This window comes from Crassostrea angulata, chromosome 3 (assembly GCF_025612915.1).
Source record: "Crassostrea angulata isolate pt1a10 chromosome 3, ASM2561291v2, whole genome shotgun sequence".
NCBI lineage: Eukaryota > Metazoa > Mollusca > Bivalvia > Ostreida > Ostreidae > Magallana > Magallana angulata.
The window spans coordinates 29613532-29636303 of record NC_069113.1 but is presented as its reverse complement, the minus strand read 5'-3'; the positions used below and the strand labels follow the sequence as shown (position 1 = coordinate 29636303).

The following is a 22772-nucleotide window of genomic DNA, read 5'->3' as shown; positions in this document are numbered from 1 at the left end:
GATCGATTTAAAAACAGATTTCATATTCAGAGGTTTTTAGAGTGTCTCTATCGAATAGTAACATAAAAAAAATTCAAGTTCAAAAAATTGAAAAATTAAGGTTTTTCATTTCCTTCCGCTGACGACCGGAAGTGACGGCAGACGTTCGGATATGCGTAGTACACTGCGGCCGTTCACTCTCTACGATCTCTGAAAATTTGAAAGTTCTATCTTAAATACTTTTGGAGAAAACTCGTGAACAAGCAAAAACATAAAATCTTTAATATCTCGGGACCGGAAGAGACGATCAAAAAAATCCCATGTACTTTTCTTACAAATGTTGTCATAAACAAGATCTGAAAGTTTTATCAAAATCGACTGAAGCGTTTTCGAGAAAACGTGGGAGAAAAAAAAAATAATAATAATAATAGAGGAAAAGAAACAAAGCAAAAACAATAAGGTCTTCCGTTTCCAACGGAAGACCTTAATAATAGAGGAAAAGAAACAAAGCAAAAACAATAAGGTCTTCCGTTTCCAACGGAAGACCTTAATAATAGAGGAAAAGAAACAAAGCAAAAACAATAAGGTCTTCCGTTTCCAACGGAAGACCTTAATAATTCAACCATCAATCCAAGATTATAAGATTAATAAAAGCATCATTTATACACATAATCAAAAAATAATTTCTGATTCATATTCAATTTTTCATTGATATTAATTGTACATTATATTTTACAAACAACAATTGAGCTTACAAATGTATTTTTCCCTTTCATTCTATCGGTACTTTAATTAAAAATGGCACAATTTGGTGCCCCTAAAACATCTTATGATCCTGTGGACTTGCATCATATGATCATATATATATATATATATATATATATATATATATATATATATATATATATATATATATATATATATATATATACAAACATTTGTTCTTTTAGTGTTTCTAACATTATAATTTAAAAAACTTCACGAACACATTAAAGTTTTTCTTATAACAATACAAGACTTCAATCTTACTGATTGAACTTATATGATTTGCAACAAAAACAAGAAGCCCATGGGCCACATCACTCACCTGAAGAACAATAGGAACAATAAAATCATAATACATAATACAAGTCATAATACAAAATATCTGAACAATGTAGTATAATACATGTAGATCCTGTGTAAATACAAAATCCATTTCCCCCCGGATATTCTTATCTTAATTATCATTAGTCCCTTTTCTAACAGGACGAGTTTATAGTCATATCAAATGTTGAGCATTCCTGTTCTCAAAAAGATCCTTAACATTTGTTTATGCATGGGAAATTATCCTACATCAAACTCTGAACCCCTTGTGATGCCACAGAATTGTCCAAGGGCCAAAGTCTAACCAATTTTAAAGAATCACCTGGCTGATTAGTTTCTGAGAAGATTTTTTAAGTTTTACTCTACATATTCCTATGTAAAAATTCGACACCTCATTGTGACTCACCCTACCCCCGCGGGTCATGATTTTTGCAACTTTGAATCTACACTACCTGAGGATGCTTTCACACAAGTTTTAACTTTCCTAGTCAAATGGTTCTTAAAAAGAAGAATTTTGAAAATTTCTCAAAAATGTTCAATAATTCCTAATTAACTTCCCTTGAAAAAGGGAGTGGTCCTTAATTTTCACAACTTTGAATTCCCTTTGCCTTAGGGTGCTTTGTGCCAAGTTTGGTTGAAATTGGCCCAGTAGTTCTTGAGTTCTTGAGACAGAAGGACAGACAGATAGACGACTGACAAAATGTGACCAGAAAAGCTCACTTGAGCTTTCAGTTCAGGTGAGCTAAAAATTGGAATAAATTCATGTTTCAAATAATCAAAACATGCCTAAGGCAATTCAAGAAGAAGAGTATTTAGATAGCACCAAGAGATATTTAACTTATGAACATCTTTACTTAAAATAATCAAATTATCCTTCAAAAGTGGTTCAAATCTTGAAATAATGACCATTTATGATTCTTGTATGAATGAACAAGTCTGTTGTTTTTTCTAGATCCAGCATCATTAAAGTGTGATTGATGCATTAGTTTTCAGTTGTGTTGAACTGCAGGCATGTAAAGGGTTTGTTGGGTATATCTTTATTGGCAGGTCCCATATCATGGTCTCCACATTAAGATTGGCTGGTCCACACCATATGGCACTCATGTCTGGCCTTTCAGGCCTCTCTAATTCTGGAATTGGGTCACAAGAGGTCACAAACTCAAAATGCAAGCGCCATCTCAGACAAACTGAAAAAAAGTAAACATGAAGTACTTCTTAAATTTACTCAAAGCAAACACAAAATTTCAAAGCCTATCAAATTCTTATCCTTCATCAGCTTTTTACAGATCAAGTCCCAGAGAAACAACTTTAATCAAAGTACTGAAGTACTGAAAGCCAGGTTCTTTTGGTGTGTCTTTATGCATATTGTGTAGTTAAGACTGAAAATCTCTCTCTCTCTCTCTCTCTCTCTCTCCCTCTCTCTCTCTCTCTCTCTCTCTCATGCTTTTAATGTCGGCAAAGTGTCGGAGAGCGACCAAATTTTGTAATCTTGCAGCTATAAACAAAAATATGTCTGTCTAGTAGAAAAAAGTTCAACAATTGCTGCCTTGAATTTTGCAACAAGCATTATATATCCAATCCCCATTTCTTCAATGCGCAGCAAAGTAGTTCATGGAAACTCATGCGCATTGTATGTGTCCAAAATGCATAGTCTTGTTTTAAAACATGTTATTGATAGAAAACTAAAAAAGATAGGCAATTCTCTCAAAATAAAAAAAAAGAAACAAAATGCCAACACTTTTGACAAAACGTGGCTATTTGTGTAACTATTTAGTATCGCGGAAGCTTTTACTTTGATGCTGTTTGGTTTTTTGTTTACTTTTGAAGTTGTGCTATTTATAGTAACATTGGCGATTTGCCTGCCTACTTTCAGCAGAGCCCGGCTAAAAATGCAACATAAAACATTAATTTTAAATTGTTTCTATATTAATATCAAATGAATAGCATGAAAAATTCAATAAAAACAAAAGTCTTTCTGATCAGAAGAAAGCAATTAGAGAAAACATAGAATGTTCTGATAAGAAACTAATTCATTTATATTTTGGACTAAAAAATTGCAGATTTGTATCCTTCAAAAATTTGACTGTCTCAGGAAATTAAAACATAGGTATTCAAAGATTACACAGGTTACCAAGACAAGGCATCAATTCTGTAAGACCACCTTAAAGCTGACATGAATTCATATGTACACATTATTTCCCTTTTATCTCCAACTACCTCCATAATTTGTCAATTTCTATTGTTCTGCTCATTGCTACACTATAAAAGGCGGAGAGCATTATTCATGCTTATTGCATTCAGGTATATCATACACCCGAACATTTTACACTGGACGAAAAGACTTGTAGAAACACGTTTTGAACAAAAATAATAAGACAATCATCGCACTGGCAAGGAATATCCAATAAACAACGAAACAAGACAGACTGAAATCCAGGCACACATTCTTCAAAAATCTTTGATAATTGTAGACCATTTTCCTGTGTATGTTATAACATTGCACATGCGCAAATCATACACTGTGGCAAATCAAGCAATTTCAATGAACACATGCAACCTGAATGCCTTGATTGAAAATGGAATTCGTGGGTACCTCGCATCCACAAATTAACATCCTCCACGAATTAATAAGGTAATAAAGTCATGTATCTTTGTAGGTTTAAGAGAATACACGAAATTACATCCCTACGAACCTGTAAAATTTAAGCAATCCACGAAAATTGGCCCCCACGAAATTTAATGATTCCACGGTATATACCAGTTATAAGTATACATATATACCCAAGTGGCAGTAGAGGAGCGATTGAAATTAATATGCCGACCAAATGCTTTTATGAATTCATGTCATCTTTAACCGAATTAACCGTATCATATGAAAATTATAGTTCATGATCTTTATCAAAATATTGTATCGCATGGTATGACACAATAAAATGTTATATCATAAGAGACAATTTGTATCTTATGATACAATATACATATTCTATCATATGATACAAATGACATGAAATTATATGCAATACTGTACCATAATGTACTATATGATATAGTATCAAATGATATTACACGATATTGTATCAAATGACTATTGAATCATGAGGTACTATTAGTTACATGGTTTGTATTTAACCTTATATGGTTTATACATGGTCAGTGAATTCCATATGGAATGGCTTAGTGTAATATTAACACTGACTATGTATAAACCATATTAGGTCAACTACAAATCACATAACAATTTTAAGGTGGTATGGGACATTTGTCAAAATTAATATGAATTAAAAAACATTATAATTAAAATACTTTAACTGGTTCAGAATTTTCTAATTTTACAATACATGTATTTCACCAAAAAATACATTCTAAAAATTTTTGTAAAGGTAAACATTTTAAAATTCCCAGTGGGATTCGACCTTATGACTTATAACCTACTGCGCTTTGCTGATAAGGTGCTAATTATGAAAAAGAAACTATTTATGAAATTACACTTGATTTTATTGTTTATTTCAATAGATAAACCGTCATAACATGGAGGTGTCCCATCCCACCTTTACTATACTTCACGGCTGACTTTGTACACTATGGCCAACACGGGTCCCATATTTTACTGTTACCCAGTGATGGTGTTTTAATCCGATCCGCGATACACCGCCATGGTATTGTCATCATGGTGCTCATGGGACCACGAGTTCCCGATGATGGTGTGATTAAGACACTATAACAGTTTGTGTTCATTCTACAAGATAGCAGAACTGAGAAGAAATAAACATGATTTGTTTTCGGTTTAAATTTTTGTTAGAATTGAGATTAAAAAGCAAATGAATATTTTATTAGAGGGAAAAGACATTATTTTTTAAAAATTATATTTGGCAAAACTTTCAAGAAAACTATTGCTATTTTGTTATACTGTAAATTCCTAATTAAATGCGAGAAATTAATTTCCAGGTAAAATCGCGAGAAGCAGGTATCGCTGATTTTAAAATCTTTCTCTTATTTTTCAGACATTTTTTAGCTATATGACACCATTACAAAAATTGGTGCTCGCAATTTTATATTCTCGCGAATTGATGCAAAATAGCGGAATTGTTGAATTAAATACTCGCATAAAATAAGGAATTTACAGTATTTTAAGGCCCTAAGCATAGCACCTTTTTATTGAAATTGCGTACATGTACTTGAAAATTAATAATTTGTTCTTTCCATATTTGACCTCTGATAAGTTGAAAATATGCTAGATAACTACAGATTTAAGAAGAAGTCAAATATTAGTGTAATACTGATAATAATATTGTTATGGTAGTAATCAATTCAACTTCTTTATTCTTTTTTTTTTATCAATCTGAAGCTTATTTTAATTCATTAACAACTTTTCCTGGTTTTCTCTGTCTTTAATCTTTATCTCCTAACTCTTTCTCTTTCTCACTTGTTTCAGATACACATAACTAAGAGTTTATGTAAAGTATTAAATAAAATACATGTTGCTGTAAAACTAAAACATTAAAGGTGTTTGATATATGAAATATAGCAATTTATTATATGAATGCAGACGGATGTACAGACAGACAGACACCGGACAAAAAGTGATCAGAAAAGCTAACTTGAGCTTTCAGCTCAACTCTCTCGTACTGAAAAGCGCTAACCACTTGGCCATCTAAACAACTAAGTGGTTAGCACGGTGGCCGCTCACTGCTAGGAGAGTGGGTTCCAGAGGTCATGAGTTCAAGCCCTGGCCGGGGCAGAGGTGGAGCTCATATATATATAGAGAGAGAGAGAGAGAGAGAGAGAGAGAGAGAGAGAGAGAGAGAGAGAGAGAAAGAGAGAGAGAGAGAGAGAGAGAGATTTCACATATTCTTGTAAACTTAGATATGAGTTGGATAAGTGGAATATCAAAACTAGTTACCAATGTCTGTCATAAATCCTGGAGTTGCTGAGAGAGGAACAGGTATATTGACGTGTGTCTTTTCTGTGTGTAGACACATATCTTGATGTTTGACATACGATGTATATGATGAACCATGTCCGACTTTACGACGACACTCTTCAGCTATTTGTTCTTCACTTTGCAATGTAACAGAAAACTACAAATTAAAAAAAAGGCTGAACTTAAATTATGAATGTTTTTTTGGTTGAAATTAGAAAGTTTGATTTTTAAATTGATGGAAGAGTGCAATGATCAAGAACAAGAATTTTGCACCAAGTGTAAAACATTTGTTTAATATGCCACAGTAATATCATATTACAAGACAATATACAAGTACATTAAAACACCAAATACATGTATAGTAAAAAATCCATGTCAAAGTTAGGGCTATGAATTGGCTGGAGATTGATATTAAAATTTACATGTTCATGTATTACCATATGTACATGTATTGCAGTGTTTTTAATGAAGATTAAAATGATTTTATCTTAAATTTGTTCCAAGAACTACCGATTACAAACATTTAATGTTCTTGTTGATATCATCAGTTATGCAAGAAATATATTTCTTCATACATCAGCTTTTGCCAATCTAACTACTGTAGATTCCTAATTAAACGCGAGGAACTAATATCCGCGTAAAATCGCGAGAAGCACCCTTCGCGGATTGAAAAATCTCGCCATTATTTTTCTTAGAGTTGAGAAATATAAGAAATAAGAATAAAAGTTCCGCGTTCGCGATTTTATATTCTCACAATTTGATACAAAACAGCGGAATTAAGTACTCGCGAAATATAAGGAATTTACAGTAACTAAATGTGTAAAACTGCTCCTCTTTCATACACTATACAAGATCTTATAACAACATTCCTTACTGAGTAATCTCTAAGTGTAGTTTGGCAGAAACTGTATAGCCCGAAGTTTATACATGGAGTAATTTTCACTACATATAAAGAAACGTGTGAATTTATCAGTTAGTGAATATAAACTTCAAAGTTTAATAAAAATACACTGAATATCTAATGTTATCTGAACATGAAATGGTTTCCACTAGATGTGTTTTCGTTTGGATATAATAGTCTTGGTTGATGAAGAAGAGATGACACAGGTGTTACTTTTATTTGAATGCATAGATGATTTTTTTTAAATCTCAGGGCTCGACATTAACGCTTGTCCGCTTGTCCGGTACCAGTTAAAAAAATATACCGACAAGTGAATATTGCTGGCCACTTGTCCGACTGGACAAGTGCATTTTTGATTTTAAAAAGTCTGCAACATTTAAAAAAGAAAAGAAAGTTTTGTGATAAGTTTATCCATAGTCTCGTTATAAGTTTATCGGTTAGTTACTTTGAATTTCGATCCCGACATCAAAATGCAATGCAATTGAGTAACTCTTGATCGGGATTGAAATTCACTTATTTCAAACAACTTTGATCAATATTGATCTCACAAAATACCAAACACACATGTTAAGGTGGCTCACTACACCCTGAATATTTTCTCAAACCAGCAGAAAATTACTTGATTATGATAGATATCATAATGGATATGAAGTATTTAAGTCAAACAGGCAAAAAATGTGCAATTTTTGATGAAAAATTGCATTTTCAAAAATTTAATTCAGTAAACATGAACAAAAGCTCCAGGCGGAATCGAACACATGATCTGTAGTTCAGAAGTCCATTACTTTAGCCACTGAGCTACGACGATATACAACCGAATCGAATGATAAAAACTGTTTAACAAAATACTTAAATTGCCATCTTGTGACGTAGTGTCTTAAAAAGTATAAGTCTGGGTGTAGTGAGGTACCTTAAGGAAGAAAAGGTGGCAAAGACAAAGGATTATGGAAAGAAATGTAATTTATTCTAGGTTTCATTCATCATTAATAGACTATGATGACTTTCCATGTTTAGCTGAGAAATCAATATAACAGTTACATGTATTTTTAAACCTGATGCTAAATTTAAATTGTCTTGTAATTTGCCATAACAAAGCTACAGCTGACAAATCATGTTTAATGTTACATTTAGGAATGACACTTTAAGTTTCCCTTTAAAAAGTCAGGTTATTAATTATAGCTAGAATAATCAATTAATGACTCTATTTTAGTAATACAGAACTGTAGTTTTCAAGTTGACAATATTTGATCTTTAATATTGAAAAATTTTCGGGCAGGTGAAATTGAAGTTCGGACAAGTAAATGTCTCGATCACTTGTCCGAATGGACAAGTAGGAAAAAAAGTTAATGTAGAGCCCTGAATCTACATAAAACACTTCTCTATGATCATTACAATAAAACAATTTCATTCATTAAAACTGGTAGAGGTGTGATTTAATTATCTGAACAAGCATTTGGTAAAGTTAACCTGTGTCATTCTGTCTTATTTTCTGTAGAAGTCTATCATAATGAAAAAATACACTTAATTAATAGAAAAGGAAATATTATACAAATATTAACTGAGGTTGAGGACAACATTGAAATTAGCCCCCGCAAGATGAAATATTGCCCGAAAACAAAGTCGACATTTTATTTACCCTTATCAATTGTGAAAAGAATATTACCTGAACACATGGAACTGTGCCTTCTGAAAAATCAAACACACCAACTATATCCTCTCCAAGTTTGTAGGCTTGCTTGAACAATATAAACTTTGCTACTTTTCCTTTGGCATTTGTAATGTTATAGAAGTCTGCAAAAGATTTTATTAATGAATTACAAAATACAATTTTTCCTGTTTTTTGAGGTCAATACGTTGATATATCTACCCGAGAAATATAATATTCACTGAGCCAGAGGCAAGGTGAATAACTGAGTCTGAGGGCAAGGTGAATATTGTACTTCAAGGGCGCTAAATCATTGTACTGATTGAAAAAACAGCAGTAATTATTTTCTTATATGATTCACGATGAAGACGGAGACTTAGTCGGGACAACGGTTCGCTTTGTAAACGTTACGCTTTGTTTTGTGAACGGTACGATTGCTTTGTGAATAATACAGTTCATTTTGTGAATGGAATGGTTGGCTTCCTGCAGGGTAAGCTTTGCTGAAAATAGCTGCACACTTTGTGAATGGTTTGCGCACTTTATTAATGAGATAGGTGTGGCCTGAACACTTCGATTTTTCTTGAAATAATTTGACTTATCTGGTCAGCGATCATCTCTGTCTGTATTCATCGAAAGACATTAGGTCAATAAGCCATATATGAAAGTTGCATGCTTATTGCACAGTACTGTATGCTTTTTTAGCTGTTTTGAGGTGGGTCTTGCATAAACTATTGTGCACGCTTTTTGCATGGTACAGTTCGTTTTGTGAACGGTATGGTACACTTTGTGAATGGAACGTTTCATTTTGTGAATGGTTAAGTTCGTTTCTTGCATGGAATAATACAGTACGTTTTAGAGGTGTAGTAGCACGTTTCAGGGTCTGTAGGTACAATCCATTTTAATTTGTTAAAAAAATATTTAAAAATGCAGAGTTTGTATCAATTTCATAGACAAGCGTTTCTCAAATTTCTTGAAGATTCATAAAATTTCATGCGCACATCTCCTTAAATTTTCGAAAATCATTAATCTTATTAATTAATAATAAGATTAATTAAACAATTGCATTTACGTTGAAAAACAATCTTTTAATATCATTTCACAAGAAACATAGCTATCAAACAAGTTTGAGTATGGTATGAGTTTTTTTAGCATCTTTGATAAGGCCGATTAGGCTCTGTATCTGAAGCGATCTCTGCGATTCTTTCATATTATAGTTAAATCAACTATGCAATTTTGAAATACATGTAGTACTATTATCTATTAAGCATGTGACCTGTTCCAAAAAACTAATTTAAAACCTCTTCCATCTAAAACCTACTGCTCTGACTCAGCATCCCGCCTGTCAAGTGCATCGGTTTCATAAGACACACAACCCATGCAAGTTTGGTGAGGGTAGGGCAAGTCATAACATAGATATAGGACCTGCTCAAAAAACTTTTTACCAGGTCTGGACACCGACACCAGGGGTATATCATAAGCTCCCACCGACTTCATTTTCGTGAAATAAAAATCACGTTTTACACTAAAAAAGTAATGTCAAAGTAAAAATATGGTTGTATTTGCCTAATGTGATTCTTCAGAAGATGATTTATAATGTAAAAAGTAAGCAACATTGCAAATAATATCCACACTTGCTACATACGAATTTCAAAAATGAGAACAATGAAAAACAAGAAATGTTTGTAAAATACTTATGCCCCCCTCCCTTGGAAAGAACTGCGAAACAAAATGAACAGAAACTACTAATAATTGGAATTTTTCTATGTCCAAGGGGCACAACTCTGTCGAATATTGATTGATCGCACCCAAAATCAAACTTGACCTAGATATTATTATGATAAACCTGTATACCAACTTTCATTTCAATATGTGCATCCTTTGCAAAGAAAATGAACGGAAACTGTTGATGGACAGACTGACCAAACCGACAGACAGCAGCCAAGCAATATGCCCTCCCTTCTTCGAAGGGGGCATAATAATTTATCTAGAAAGACAAATAAATGCATCTTACGTGGAGCTTTTCTGGCAGTAATGGTGGCCAGCACCTGCATGGCTATGTCTAACAAGTTGTTCTCATTTTGTTCCTGCTTAAGAAATGGGTTACTGGGTTGCACCTCCTCTGTATCCATGTACACACTGACATCATTCATTCCTGTGGAAACAACAGGGTTCCAAATCAAATTGATATAACTACACTACAAAGGAAAAGGGAGCAAGTGAAGACTGTAAAAATATAATCATACAGTTACCAAACAGTAAATGCAGAACATAAATGCGATATGTACCGTGAGTACACAAAATGCATCTTTTTTTTCCGACCCTATTAAGGGAATCATGATGGGACACCAAAATTCAAGGAAAATGAAAATTTGTACAGTATTTTGAATTTTTCATTATTTGCTTCCATTTCCCTTTAATTCTCATAAGTGAGACACTGGAAAACATGTGACCTTCCGATACATGTGTAGTGTATACAAACCATCATGTGTGAGGGTGTGAATTGTCATTTGGGATAATTGTCTTGCTATAAATAAAATATCAAGATACCCCTTTAGGTAGCTTTGTTTTTTTAGGGGTATCTAATTATAACTGTTAAGTCAATGATAAGTGGTTATTAACAATAGAATATATTAAGCCAATTTTAGAGATATATATGAATCTGACCAAGCTCTCTCTATCATAATATACTTATACATGTAATATATACGCTTATGAATAAACTTATTTATTTCACTGAAATACTGTATACAGGGTTATTTTCACCCGTGTAATTTTTACCCTTCCACACTTGGAAACAGTTTCCCCATCTTGAATTCACCCAAACACGGTTGTACTTAGAAAGAGTTAATTTGAGATAATTTGAGACATTGAAGTTCGCCCAGTCTTAAATTCGCCCACTGACAATAAAGATGCAAGTTAAAATAAAACGGGGTGAATATATCCCTGTGTACAGTAAAAGGTATGGTTTGAAGTTTTAAGTGCAGAAATTTATGAAAGGTTGCATTTGCGGCTGCTATTTAGAATTGCTAATGCATATGCATAAAAAATCTACCATGATAATGATAATTTTCAAATGAAAGTGAAACGAGAGGCCCATGGGCCACATCCCTCACCTGAAGAACATAAGTATGATAAAACAGCTTAATAGAGTCATAATACAAACTATATGGACAAGGTAGTATAATAGATGCACTACAATGTCAGATATTAATTTTGGGGAAGAAACAGTTTATAAAATTACATATGTTTTTATTGTTTATTTCGATAAATATGTCACAACACGGAGGTGTCCCATACCACCTGAAAGATAAGTTGTCTGTGCATCCAACTTTATTACATGTTTGTATGTTTGCATATATGCCTATGGAATACATTTCTTATGTGCCAAATGACATTTCATTTGAATCTAAAATTTGGTTTGTAGTGCGGTAATATATAACTTACCATGAAGGACAAGCACCCTGAATGGTATCCTTAGCAGTTTGGTAGGATGCTCAAGCATCTGTGCTCCAATGATGAGTTTGTAAGAGTATTTTATTGCCTGTCCTCTGTATGAAGGAGGAGCATCAGCAGGAATCACATCCTCAAAGGCAACTGTACATAGAACAAATACCAAACATCTGGCATCAACACAGCTACTGGTATCACATGTACATGGTGTACTTGACACAATCTTAAGTCAATTTTATGTATCATATTGATCATTGACAAGTATTTGTTATTGTTGTAAAAGGGAATAAACTTGTAGAAACTCTGATGCTGGGTGCAATGGATAAATATTCATTAACAGTGTGATTTTTGGATGTTTAATTTATTAAATATCATAGCTAATTTTTTTTTTACATTTCTATAGTGTACATTATAAAGTGTTATTTATCAGTCACAGTTTTTTCAAATCATTTATCTTCTATTTAATCGTAAAGGATCACTTGTATCTTACAAAAGAATTGACCTATAGGGCCAGTGTCATATAGTATTTTGATACCGCAAAATGTTTTAAGTTTGCATGCAGTCCTTTTGTAAAAATCTTCATATAAGCTTGCTTAATATCATTTAAAAATCAATTTTACTAATTTCTGTGCATAAAATTGGACTCTTTCTCTTCAAATTGTGACCCTTTTCTGAATGGTGAGTATAAATATTATTTATAAACTTAAATTTTCTTTACACTAACTTGCTTCCATATCAAAATATTGTTGTTTAGTATATTTTAAGGGACACTTTCTCCATGTTCATTTCAATATCATACGAAATAAATTATGCAGAAATTATATTTATGCTATTTACTAAAATAAAGAAGAGAAAGAACTTACATATCCATATTCAGATGTATTAACCTAGGACATCATTTTAAGGATGTTGGATCCTGCGATCAAAAGTCTCTAAGTTTTTTTCTAAAGTATTTTTTTAACATCTACACATATATCTAAACCAAAATTCAAAACAAAATCTTGGGGTCTATATGCTCCTTTCGGTGCTACGGTGTATTTAATATGACCTTTCTGCACTGAAAGTGCGAATTGCACATAAATTGCTTTTCCCTCTATAACTCTTTATCGAAATGAACCATGGTATCAAATACAAATTTACATTATTTAGAATTAATAAAATTAAAATTATCATAATGAAAAAGTTTGCAATTACTTCACCTTATGGATATTTTGACCTTTTTGCACTGAAAAAATACTATTTTTATTCATAAACGATTCAACATGCAATTAAATAATTAAAAAGTCTCAAATTCTGACAGACTTGTCAAAAGAAACTTAAATATTCAGAAAATAAAACCAAAAGTATGGGTCTATAATGTAAATTTTGAGATATGGCATGAAATAAGCTAATTTTAGGGGAAAACATGCCAACATATGTCGATAGAAATATTGAAATATTGTTGAAATATGTTTTTTGAAACAACACGAAGATATCCCAATGCATAAACTATCTGAAAATTTGGTCTGCATGGAAAATAAGAAAGCCAAAATGACGGTACTCTAAAACAACTGAGTTATGAAAAATGTTCATTTTCTTCTTAAAAACATTCCGCCAAAAAATATAGTTCCTTACTACACTCTCTTAAATATGGAATTTTTCCTTCACTATTTTATTCAATATAGTTTATTTGGCATTGTAAAACAGAAATTTACAAGTAGAATTCATATATGACACAGAATTTCCAGACTAGAGGTGACACAAAACGGCTACCCAAAATCAGAGGATCGAACCTCTTTAATGGACTTTTTTCTATTGTCATGATAAAATCTTTAAGAATTATTTTTAAAATCATTTGCTTTATTAATTGCACTTACATGATTTGCTTTCTCCAGGCCTTAGTTTTAAATCACAGAACAGTATTCTAGGTTTAGTGGACAGTACCGTCATTCCTTGCTCCCCTGAAAAAACACATAGGTAATCACAGATAACAATGAAAGCTCATCGAGACGGGGCATCACCTTTATGAGCTATCACCTTTATGAGACTACCTTTAACATATTGTATGAAAATCATAGTTAATGATATTGCATCCTATAGAACCAGTGGCGTAGCTGCCGTTAGGCACTTAAGGCACGTGCCTACACATGATTTTAAGACCAAAAATTAAAAATGTTAAAATGTCACATTTAAAAAAAATTTAAAAAAAAGCTCACAGCAAATATCTTTCTTTTTCCTATTTCAAAACTCTGATTGTTTGAGGTCACAAATATGTGACATCGATGATGCTAATTATTGCGCAGTCAATCCGGCAGTGAAAAACATGTCGGGCAATAAACCAAAAGTAAGAACACTGGATGAAATGTTTAAAATCATATTCATAGATAGAAGCAATATATCTGTTTTCTTATTATTATCAAAATTTAAAGTAACCATTACAACTGTTTTTGAATCATGACATTCAATTTCAAAGTCTTAATGTTTTCCCTTTAATAGTAAACTAATTTATAGAGACAGATAATAGCTTTAGTGTAAGAAGATGGGTGGATTAGGCGTATAAAATATCTATGCACGGACGTAAAAGATACCGAAAAATTTAAATATCAATAAATCTGATATTTTAAAAAAAATATTTAAAACATTAAATATTTAACATATCATCGGTTTTTAACCTTTAAATATGTTCAATACTTGGAATATGTTGACTCAAACAGGCGTATACGTATATCAAAACTTCCAATAGTGTCATTTTTTTTTTTACAACTTCAAGGTCTTTTTTAATATAGTGAGTCTCTGCTCCATATTTTTCTCATAGACTAATTAAAGTTTTATGAAAAACAAACCGATTTCAATCAACAAAGACGTGGAGAGATGACCCACTATACAATAAAAATACCATTTTGTATCTCAACAACTGAACGTTTTAAAAAAAATAATTCAAGTCCGTAAATTCGTGGCCAAAGTTCAAGGCACGCGTAATATTTAAACAATCTACTTTGTTGTGTATGAAATGGCTCAGAAGCTAGAGCACCAGACATTAGCTAACCTTCTATAAGTAGGGTTTTTATGTTGTGGGTTCGATTCCACCAAAATTTAAGGTAATATATTTTCTCTATCGTTTGTTAACATAATAAAAACTGAATTTATTTAGAAATTGTGCTTTTGCAAACTTGTATAATGATAAATTTGAATTGATTTAATTGATAAAATAAATTCAAAATTGTATTTTGCGATGAAACCGAATGGGCATTTGCCCTATCTTATTTCCCCGTTTCTTCCCGCCATTCACTTTGATAACGCTTAAAAAAAGACTCCTGGTGAAAACAATGTTAATTGGATTGTATTAAAAAATGTTTTTTGCCTTTTTACTACGAAAAAAATCTTTTTAAAAAACTCAAAATTTTATGTACGAAAAGTGCCTAAAATTTGTTCCTATGTGTTCTATAAAACATGAAATCCGTTTTCCGTCGGGGGGCTTTGCCCCCCCCCCCCCCTGAACCCCCTACCAGGGCGCTGCCCTGGACCCGCTGGGGGCCTTGAGCGGCCCCCAGACCCCTCGCCGTATTTGGTGCCTATACTTCATTCTAGCTCTAGCTACGCCACTGAGAACTATACAATATTGTATACATATGATGAAATATAATACTGTATAAATGGGTACCGCTAATTTAGGAAAAAGAAAATGACTTATTTACAAAGCACTTACCTCTGTTAGGAACAAAAGATGTATCTGATGAAGATGGTGAAATTTCCTCGGAGGACAACTTCCTTGTGTTGGGAAGATTAATTCTTGTATCACTAACAGAGCATTGGCAATTGATCTGAACACTGGCCCATGCCAAACAATCAACATTATTCCTGTGGGGAAAAAATGTGTAAGCTTAACATCTTAAAGCTGTACACAACTTGTAAACATAGGTAATCACAGATTACAAAGCTCACCAAGACGAGACATCACCCTTATGAGATTTCACCTTTATGAGACCACCTTTATCATATTAAATGAAAATCATACTTTATGATCTTGGATATTCATGGATTCTGTTTTGACACAATATCGTATATCATCTGTTAAAAAATTGTATGATAATCATATGTTCATATGTTTATCAATACACTTATATAAAATTAAAAATTGCATCCTATCATATTTACAACATATATCATATAATACAATAAAATACCATAATAAACAATGATGAGATATGATATTGTAACGTATGATATGACATTGTATTGTGTTATACGTTATTGTATTTGATCACATAATACAATATCATAATATAAAAAACAATATAGTATTATATTACAATATCATATTACATAATACAACATAACATTGAAACATATGATATTATATTGTAAAATAAAGTATGATATTGTATGATACTGTATCATTTTTGAAACATAATATGATATTGTTTCATATGATACAATATAATTTGATACAAAATTGTATCATATCAAATGATACAATATTATGTGATAAAGTCAAATATATAATACAACATTATATTATACATATTGTATCATATGATATAATAATATATTTTACTATATCATACAATACAATTTCATGTGATGTGATAATATATCATATTATAAACCAATATCATATTATACAATATCATATGATACGATATTATATAATATTACAGTACCATATTATACAATTTCATGTGATATAATTCTATTTTACAGAAACCAATATCATATTATACAATATCGTATGATACAATATTATAGAATATACAATATTGTATCATAGGATACACTATTATATATTTTGCAATATCCTATGTAATAGTATCATGTGATAAAATAATTAATTAATAATACAATATAATAATTTACAATATTGTATCATAATATACAATACTATACATAACGATATCATGTTACAATATCATAACATAAAATATCAAAAAAATTGATACAATATCATATCGCATCATATAACTTTTTATAATATTACATATGATATTATATTGTATCATATTAAACAATATTGTTTCATACCATACAATACTATATCATAGGAATCATGTTATATCATTTACCAACAAACACATCTATCTATCGAGGTTTGAATGAGGTAGGAGATTTCTTTAGCATCCTTGATAATGGAGATCAGGCTCTGCATCTGAAGCAACCCCTGCGTTTCATTTATAATATAGTTAAATCAACTATGCAAGATATCATCTATAAAACATGTGACCTGTTCCAAAAAAACTAAACCTCATCCAGCATCCGAAACCTATGGCTTAGATTCAGCATTCAAGCCTGTCAGGTGCATCAGTATACATAAGACGCATCTCCATGCAAGTTTGGTGAAGTTCAGACCAGTAATAAATAAGATATCATCATCAGAGGGCACTAGCAATTAAAACCTTAACCTGCTCCAGCATCCGCAACCTATGGCTCAGATTCAACATCCATGCCTGTCAGGTGCATCTGTATCATAAGACACACCATCCATTCAAGTTTAGTGAAGTAAGGACCTGTAATAACTAAGATATATTTTTTAGCATCCTTGATAATGGAGATCAAGCTCTGCATCTGAAGTTTCCTCTGTGATTCATTCATATTACAGTTTAATCAACTATGCAAGTTTGAAATAGTACTATTATCTATTTAACATGTGACCTGTTCCAAAAAAAAAAACCATATCCAGCATCTGAAACCTATGGCTCAGACTCAGCATTCAAGCCCGTCAGGTGCATCAGTATCGTAAGACACACCATCCATGGAAGTCTGGTGTAGTTAGGACAAGTAATAACTAAGATATAATCATCAGAGGGCACCTGTTTCAAAAACTTTAACCAGCTCTAAAAGCCTTAACCTCCTCCAGCAATCCGAAAACTTTGGCTCAGATTCAGCATTCAAGCCTGTCTGGTGCATCAGTATCATTAGATGCACCATCCATGGAAGTCTAGTGAAGTTAGGACAAGTAGTAACTAAGATATAATCATCAAAGGGCACCTGCAACAAAAACTTTAACCAGCTCTAAAAACCTTAACCTCCTTCAGCATCTGTAACCTATAGCTCAGATTCAGCATCCAAGCCTGCCTGGTGCATCAGTATCATAAGACACACCATCAATGCCAGTTAGGTTAAGTACGGACCAGCAGTAACTTAGATATTGCTATCAAAGGGCACCTGCAACAAAAACTTTAACCTGCTCCAAAAACCTTAACCTCCTCCAGCATCCGAAACCTATAGCTCAGATTCAGCACTCAAGCCTGTCTGGTGCATCAGTATCATAAGACACATCATCCATGCAAGTTTGGTGAAGTACGGACCTGCAGTAACTTAGATATTGCTATCAAAGGGCAGCTGCAACAAAAACTTTAACCTGGTCCAACAACCTTAACCTCCTCCAGCATCTGAAATTTAGAACTCAGATTCAGCATCAAAGTCTTTCAAGTCCATTAGTAGGTCCAGATGCATCATCCATGCAAGTTTGGTGAAGATAGGACAAGTAATAGCTTAGATAAATGACCTGCAACAAAAACTTTAACCAGGTCCGGACGCCGACGCCGACACCGACGCCGAGGGTATAGCATAAGCTCCCCCTGACTTCGTCTCGGTGAGCTAAAAAGCATTGCCTGCCATGATGTTATTAATGGATGACTGCACTTAAGGACATCTACAAATTGTGACAAAAATAAATTTTATATATAGGCATATTTCTTTTAAAGCTGCATGGTTTGATTTTTTTTAACTATTTCAGTATCAATTGCTTTGCTTACAAACCAATTATCTTAAAAAGTTATAGACTTTCACCTATTTACAACAGCAGGATTGGTCTCCTCCCCAAGGATAGAAATATTCGAAGTAAATAAAAATAATTTCTGTATGGGAACACAACAAGAGGCCCATGGGGCCATGTCGCTCACCTGAGCAACAATAACTTTATAAGGGTGTTCAAAGGATAATGTGCCATATGGCCCCTTGGTAGAATAACAAAAAAAAACATTGTGAAGTATTCAAAACTTACACTTATTTTTGCATACACTTAATCTTTGACATTGTATCTTTATGGAATACCATTTTTACCAAAAGTTTTTCTCTATTTATTACAATATCAAAATTCCACCCCACCCATTGTGGCCCCACCCTACCCCTGGGGATCATGATTTAAGCAAACTTTAATCTACACTATCTGAGAATGCTTCCACACATTGTCAAGTTATAGGTTTTTATTTCTAAGATTTTTCTCTACAAACTCTTACGTAAATAATTGCCCTCCCCCTCCATTTTAGCTCCATCCTACCAAAAGACATCATGATTTGAACAAACTTGAATCTCTACTACCTGAGGAGGTTTTTCATAAGTTACAGATTGTCTGGTCATATGGGTTTTCAGAAGATTTTTCAAGATTTTTATCTATATATTCCTATGGAAAAATTTGCCCCTCCCCCACATTGTAGCCCCACTTTCCCCCTTGGGGTCATGATTTGAACAAACTTGAATCTACACTTCATGAGGATGCTTTCTCTTAAGTTACAGCTTGTCTGGCCAATTAGTTTTTGTGAGGAAAGACTTTTAAGATAGCTTCGCTGGCCAATTGGTTTTTGAGAAGAAATTTTTTTAAAACAATTCTTCAGTAATTCTTTATTATCACCCCTTGAGAGGGAAAGTGGTCCCATTTGAACAAATTTGTACCCCCTTCACCTAATAATATTTCTGCCAAGTTTGGATGAAATTGAAAATAAAGAATGACATACCTTTGGTAGTATGCCTATTTATGAATCATGTTCTGAATCAACTTTAAATGCGTGCCACTTACTGTGATAGTTTAGATAAATTCTTGATGGTAACAATGCATTTCACAGTTTCTCCAGCTAAATAAACACTCCCTCGAGGCAAAACTCCAGTGACTTCAATCATTATGAAGATTTTGGTGATGCCACTATAAAAGGTCAAACACATTACAATGAATCAAATGGTAGATTGTTCATGACATTGTGTACTAATATATGATATTGGATATACATAAACATAGAGCATTTGGGTGAAGTTAACTAAAAAGGAATGGTAAAAATAGTGATGGACAAGACAAAGATTCAAACCTGGGTCCCAGAATTTCTTATAGTCAGGTGCTTTACCAACTGAGCTATTTGATGCCCACAATCAAACCGGTCTGACCGTCACATAAACATTGAAATTTTTCACTCCATTTGATTATAATATGATTTGACAAAAAACTTGGTTCCTTTTTTCTTGACTTTTAACAAAATTCCGATTAATATGCCAAAATATATCGATAGAAATATTGAAAATTTGTTAAAATATGTATTTCGGAACAACTCAAAGATATATCAACGCACAAACTATTTGGAAATTTGGTCTGCACAGAAAAAAAGGAAGCTTAATTTACGGTACTTTAAAACAACAAAGTTATGAAAAATATTCATTTTCTTCTAAAAAACCTTCCGTCACAAAATATAGTACCTTTCTAAAGTCTATAAATATGTAATTTTCCCATTACTATCTCATTCAAAATAGTTTATTTCACATTGTAAAATATGAATTTACAAGTAGAATTAATACATGCAGCATAATTTCCAGACTAGAGGTGACCCAAAATGGCTACCCCAAAACAGGGGAATGAACCTCTTTAAATAACTGATTGTATATGGATTGTAAACCTACATCAAACTACAAACCCCTTGTGAGGCCAAAGAATTGTCCATGGGCCAGAGTCTAAAAATGGAAAAGTTTACGGGCACACAGACAGACGGACATTGGACAAAAAGTAATAAGTAAAGCTCACTTGAGCTTTCAGCTCAGGTGAGCTAAAAAACTTTCATAAATAGGTAACAAACATATTTGATTTGTGACATAGGTCCATTACTTATCACTATATTAAGCTAGGTAGCTTGATTTACCTACATAACTTTATTTACCTACCTAAAGTAGGTTTATTTAGCTACCTTAATGACAGTTTGCATTTTATGTAAAACAGACAAAAATTTACAAGGAACTGTCAGGCGATATTAAATTTTGTACTGTGTAGTTTTAGAAAAGCAACCCAGAGCAGAAATAGTTAAAACATTGCTGCTTTTGTGCAGTTTTAAGCAAAACATGCATTTCTATTGTTTGAGTAACTGAATTGCACCTTGTGTGCAATTAGTGTGATAACTTCACATTGTGTTGAATTATTACCAATCAATTATAATGTTACCAGAACTGCTCTTCTTTGTTATTCCATTTTAAAAAGTAGCCGTTTGGTAACACATATAAACAGTTATATATAGCCTCAAAATCTTTAGAACTTTGATTGGAATTGCGCTGAAAGAGCAACATTTTCTGAGTGATTATTTTCATGAATTCAGATCAGTTCAAAGTTGAAAATTATTGCTGTAACTACAGTAAATGCGACTTTTCCCATCAAAAAAAGTATGATTGAGTACCTAAAAAATCCTTCTTCAGTTAGGTAAATAAAGCTTTGTCAGTAATTCAAGCTACACATATAGCTAAATCTAGTGGTTGTACTGAATCTGTATATAACAGTGTATTATTATATACGTCCCTGGGTATAGTAGGAAAGGAGGAATGAGCATATAAATATATTGAAACATATGGTTGGACCGGGATTCAAACCCAGGACCCTTACAACTGACCTCAACTTTTGAGATACCCAGGCCGATGTTCACCATTTTTTCAATACATATTAATATAAATGAATATTACCTTTTATTACTGGCAGTCAAGTACTGCAGCTTCTATGCAGGAAATCAATTAGTGAATATACTAAACTGTAAACAATTCAGTAATTATATCTAGTCATTTTTGTACGAAACCATGCTTATAGCTTTAATTGCATATAAACTTCAAATTGTGAACGTGTTTTATGTTCCGGAAGGGAACGGTAAATGACCCAAATGGACCCAAATGGAAACAAATGAAAAATGAATAGCATATTAATGTAAGATTTTATTTAATAATTTTAATTATTATGATAAGGACTTTTCTTTTCATGAACAATATGAAAGAGACAATTATTATCAATGTAACTGTAATCTACTTGGATATAAAGATGGGGACCCATAATGTTCATTTTTTTTTTATTTCACGGTGACCCATGTCACATTCCATTTTTCGGAAATATAGGGCCCCAAACAGAAATGATTATTTTCCTTTAATTTTTGCTATAATTTGACATAGAAATTGATAATTTGAAGAAATCAAACAAATATTTATAGTTTGAAATATCATTTAAGTTTAAAAATTCTTGCTTTACTGGTGGCTTCAAAGGCCAGTACATAATGAACACAACAACAGACGTTACAAAATTTTGGAGTTATCAAATTATAACGCATATAAAATTTTATACATTAATTTAATATCTCATTTAAAGATCAAACAAGTAGGGGCCACATCTCAAAAATTTGAGATAAAGCATGAAATAACTGTTAAAGCTAATTTTAGGCCAACATTGGAGTTAATTTTTTCTTATCTTCTATGAAATATAAGCTAAATTATATGCCAAAATATATCGATAGGAATATTTAAATATTGTTTTAATATGTTTTTTAGAACATCATGAATATATCGATATCATAATACACAAACTATCTAGAAGTTTGGTTTGCGCTGAAAATTAGGAAGCTAAGTAACAGTACTCTAAAACTAGCTAGTTATGAAAATTGTTCATTTCCTTCTTGAAAACCTCGCGCCACAAATATGTAAAGTTTTACTGAAATAAACATTGAAATAATTTTTTAGCTCTAAATAATTTTTCTTTGGGCCTAATCACTTGAATTAATTGAAATACTGAAGAAAAATCACGGACTGCATCAAAT

General features: G+C 32.4%; 1 protein-coding gene across 2 annotated transcripts; it reads right to left on the bottom strand.

Annotated features, from left to right (window-relative positions):
* Window positions 1-909: 909 nt before the first annotated feature.
* Window positions 910-21793, bottom strand: LOC128178735 (RAB6A-GEF complex partner protein 2-like). 2 transcript variants are annotated; one of them, XM_052846041.1, is made up of 9 exons: window positions 21661-21793; window positions 19754-19876; window positions 15668-15819; window positions 13839-13922; window positions 11977-12126; window positions 10544-10684; window positions 8551-8678; window positions 5966-6143; window positions 910-2252 (listed from the first exon to the last, which is right to left on the bottom strand). In XM_052846041.1, the coding sequence occupies exons 2-9, from the start codon at window positions 19852-19854 to the stop codon at window positions 2029-2031; spliced, it is 1158 nt and encodes a 385-aa protein (XP_052702001.1). In that variant the 5' UTR covers window positions 19855-19876; window positions 21661-21793; the 3' UTR covers window positions 910-2028. The 2 variants fall into 2 exon arrangements, with proteins under 2 accessions (XP_052702001.1, XP_052702000.1); XM_052846040.1 differs by lacking the exon at window positions 21661-21793 and adding an exon at window positions 21591-21612.
* Window positions 21794-22772: the final 979 nt, after the last annotated feature.

What these genes read in the sequence shown, in the direction of transcription:
- LOC128178735 (XM_052846041.1), bottom strand. Translation starts at nt 19,854, where the DNA reads ATGATTGAAGTCACTGGAGTTTTGCCTCGAGGGAGTGTTTATTTAGCT. An exon ending in GCCTGGAGAAAGCAAATCAT is followed by an intron (nt 12,127 to 13,838) that starts GTAAGTGCAATT and finishes TTCTATGTACAG; the next exon opens with TTGCCTTTGAGGATGTGATT. An exon ending in CAGGGTGCTTGTCCTTCATG is followed by an intron (nt 10,685 to 11,976) that starts GTAAGTTATATA and finishes TTGTTTCCACAG; the next exon opens with GAATGAATGATGTCAGTGTG.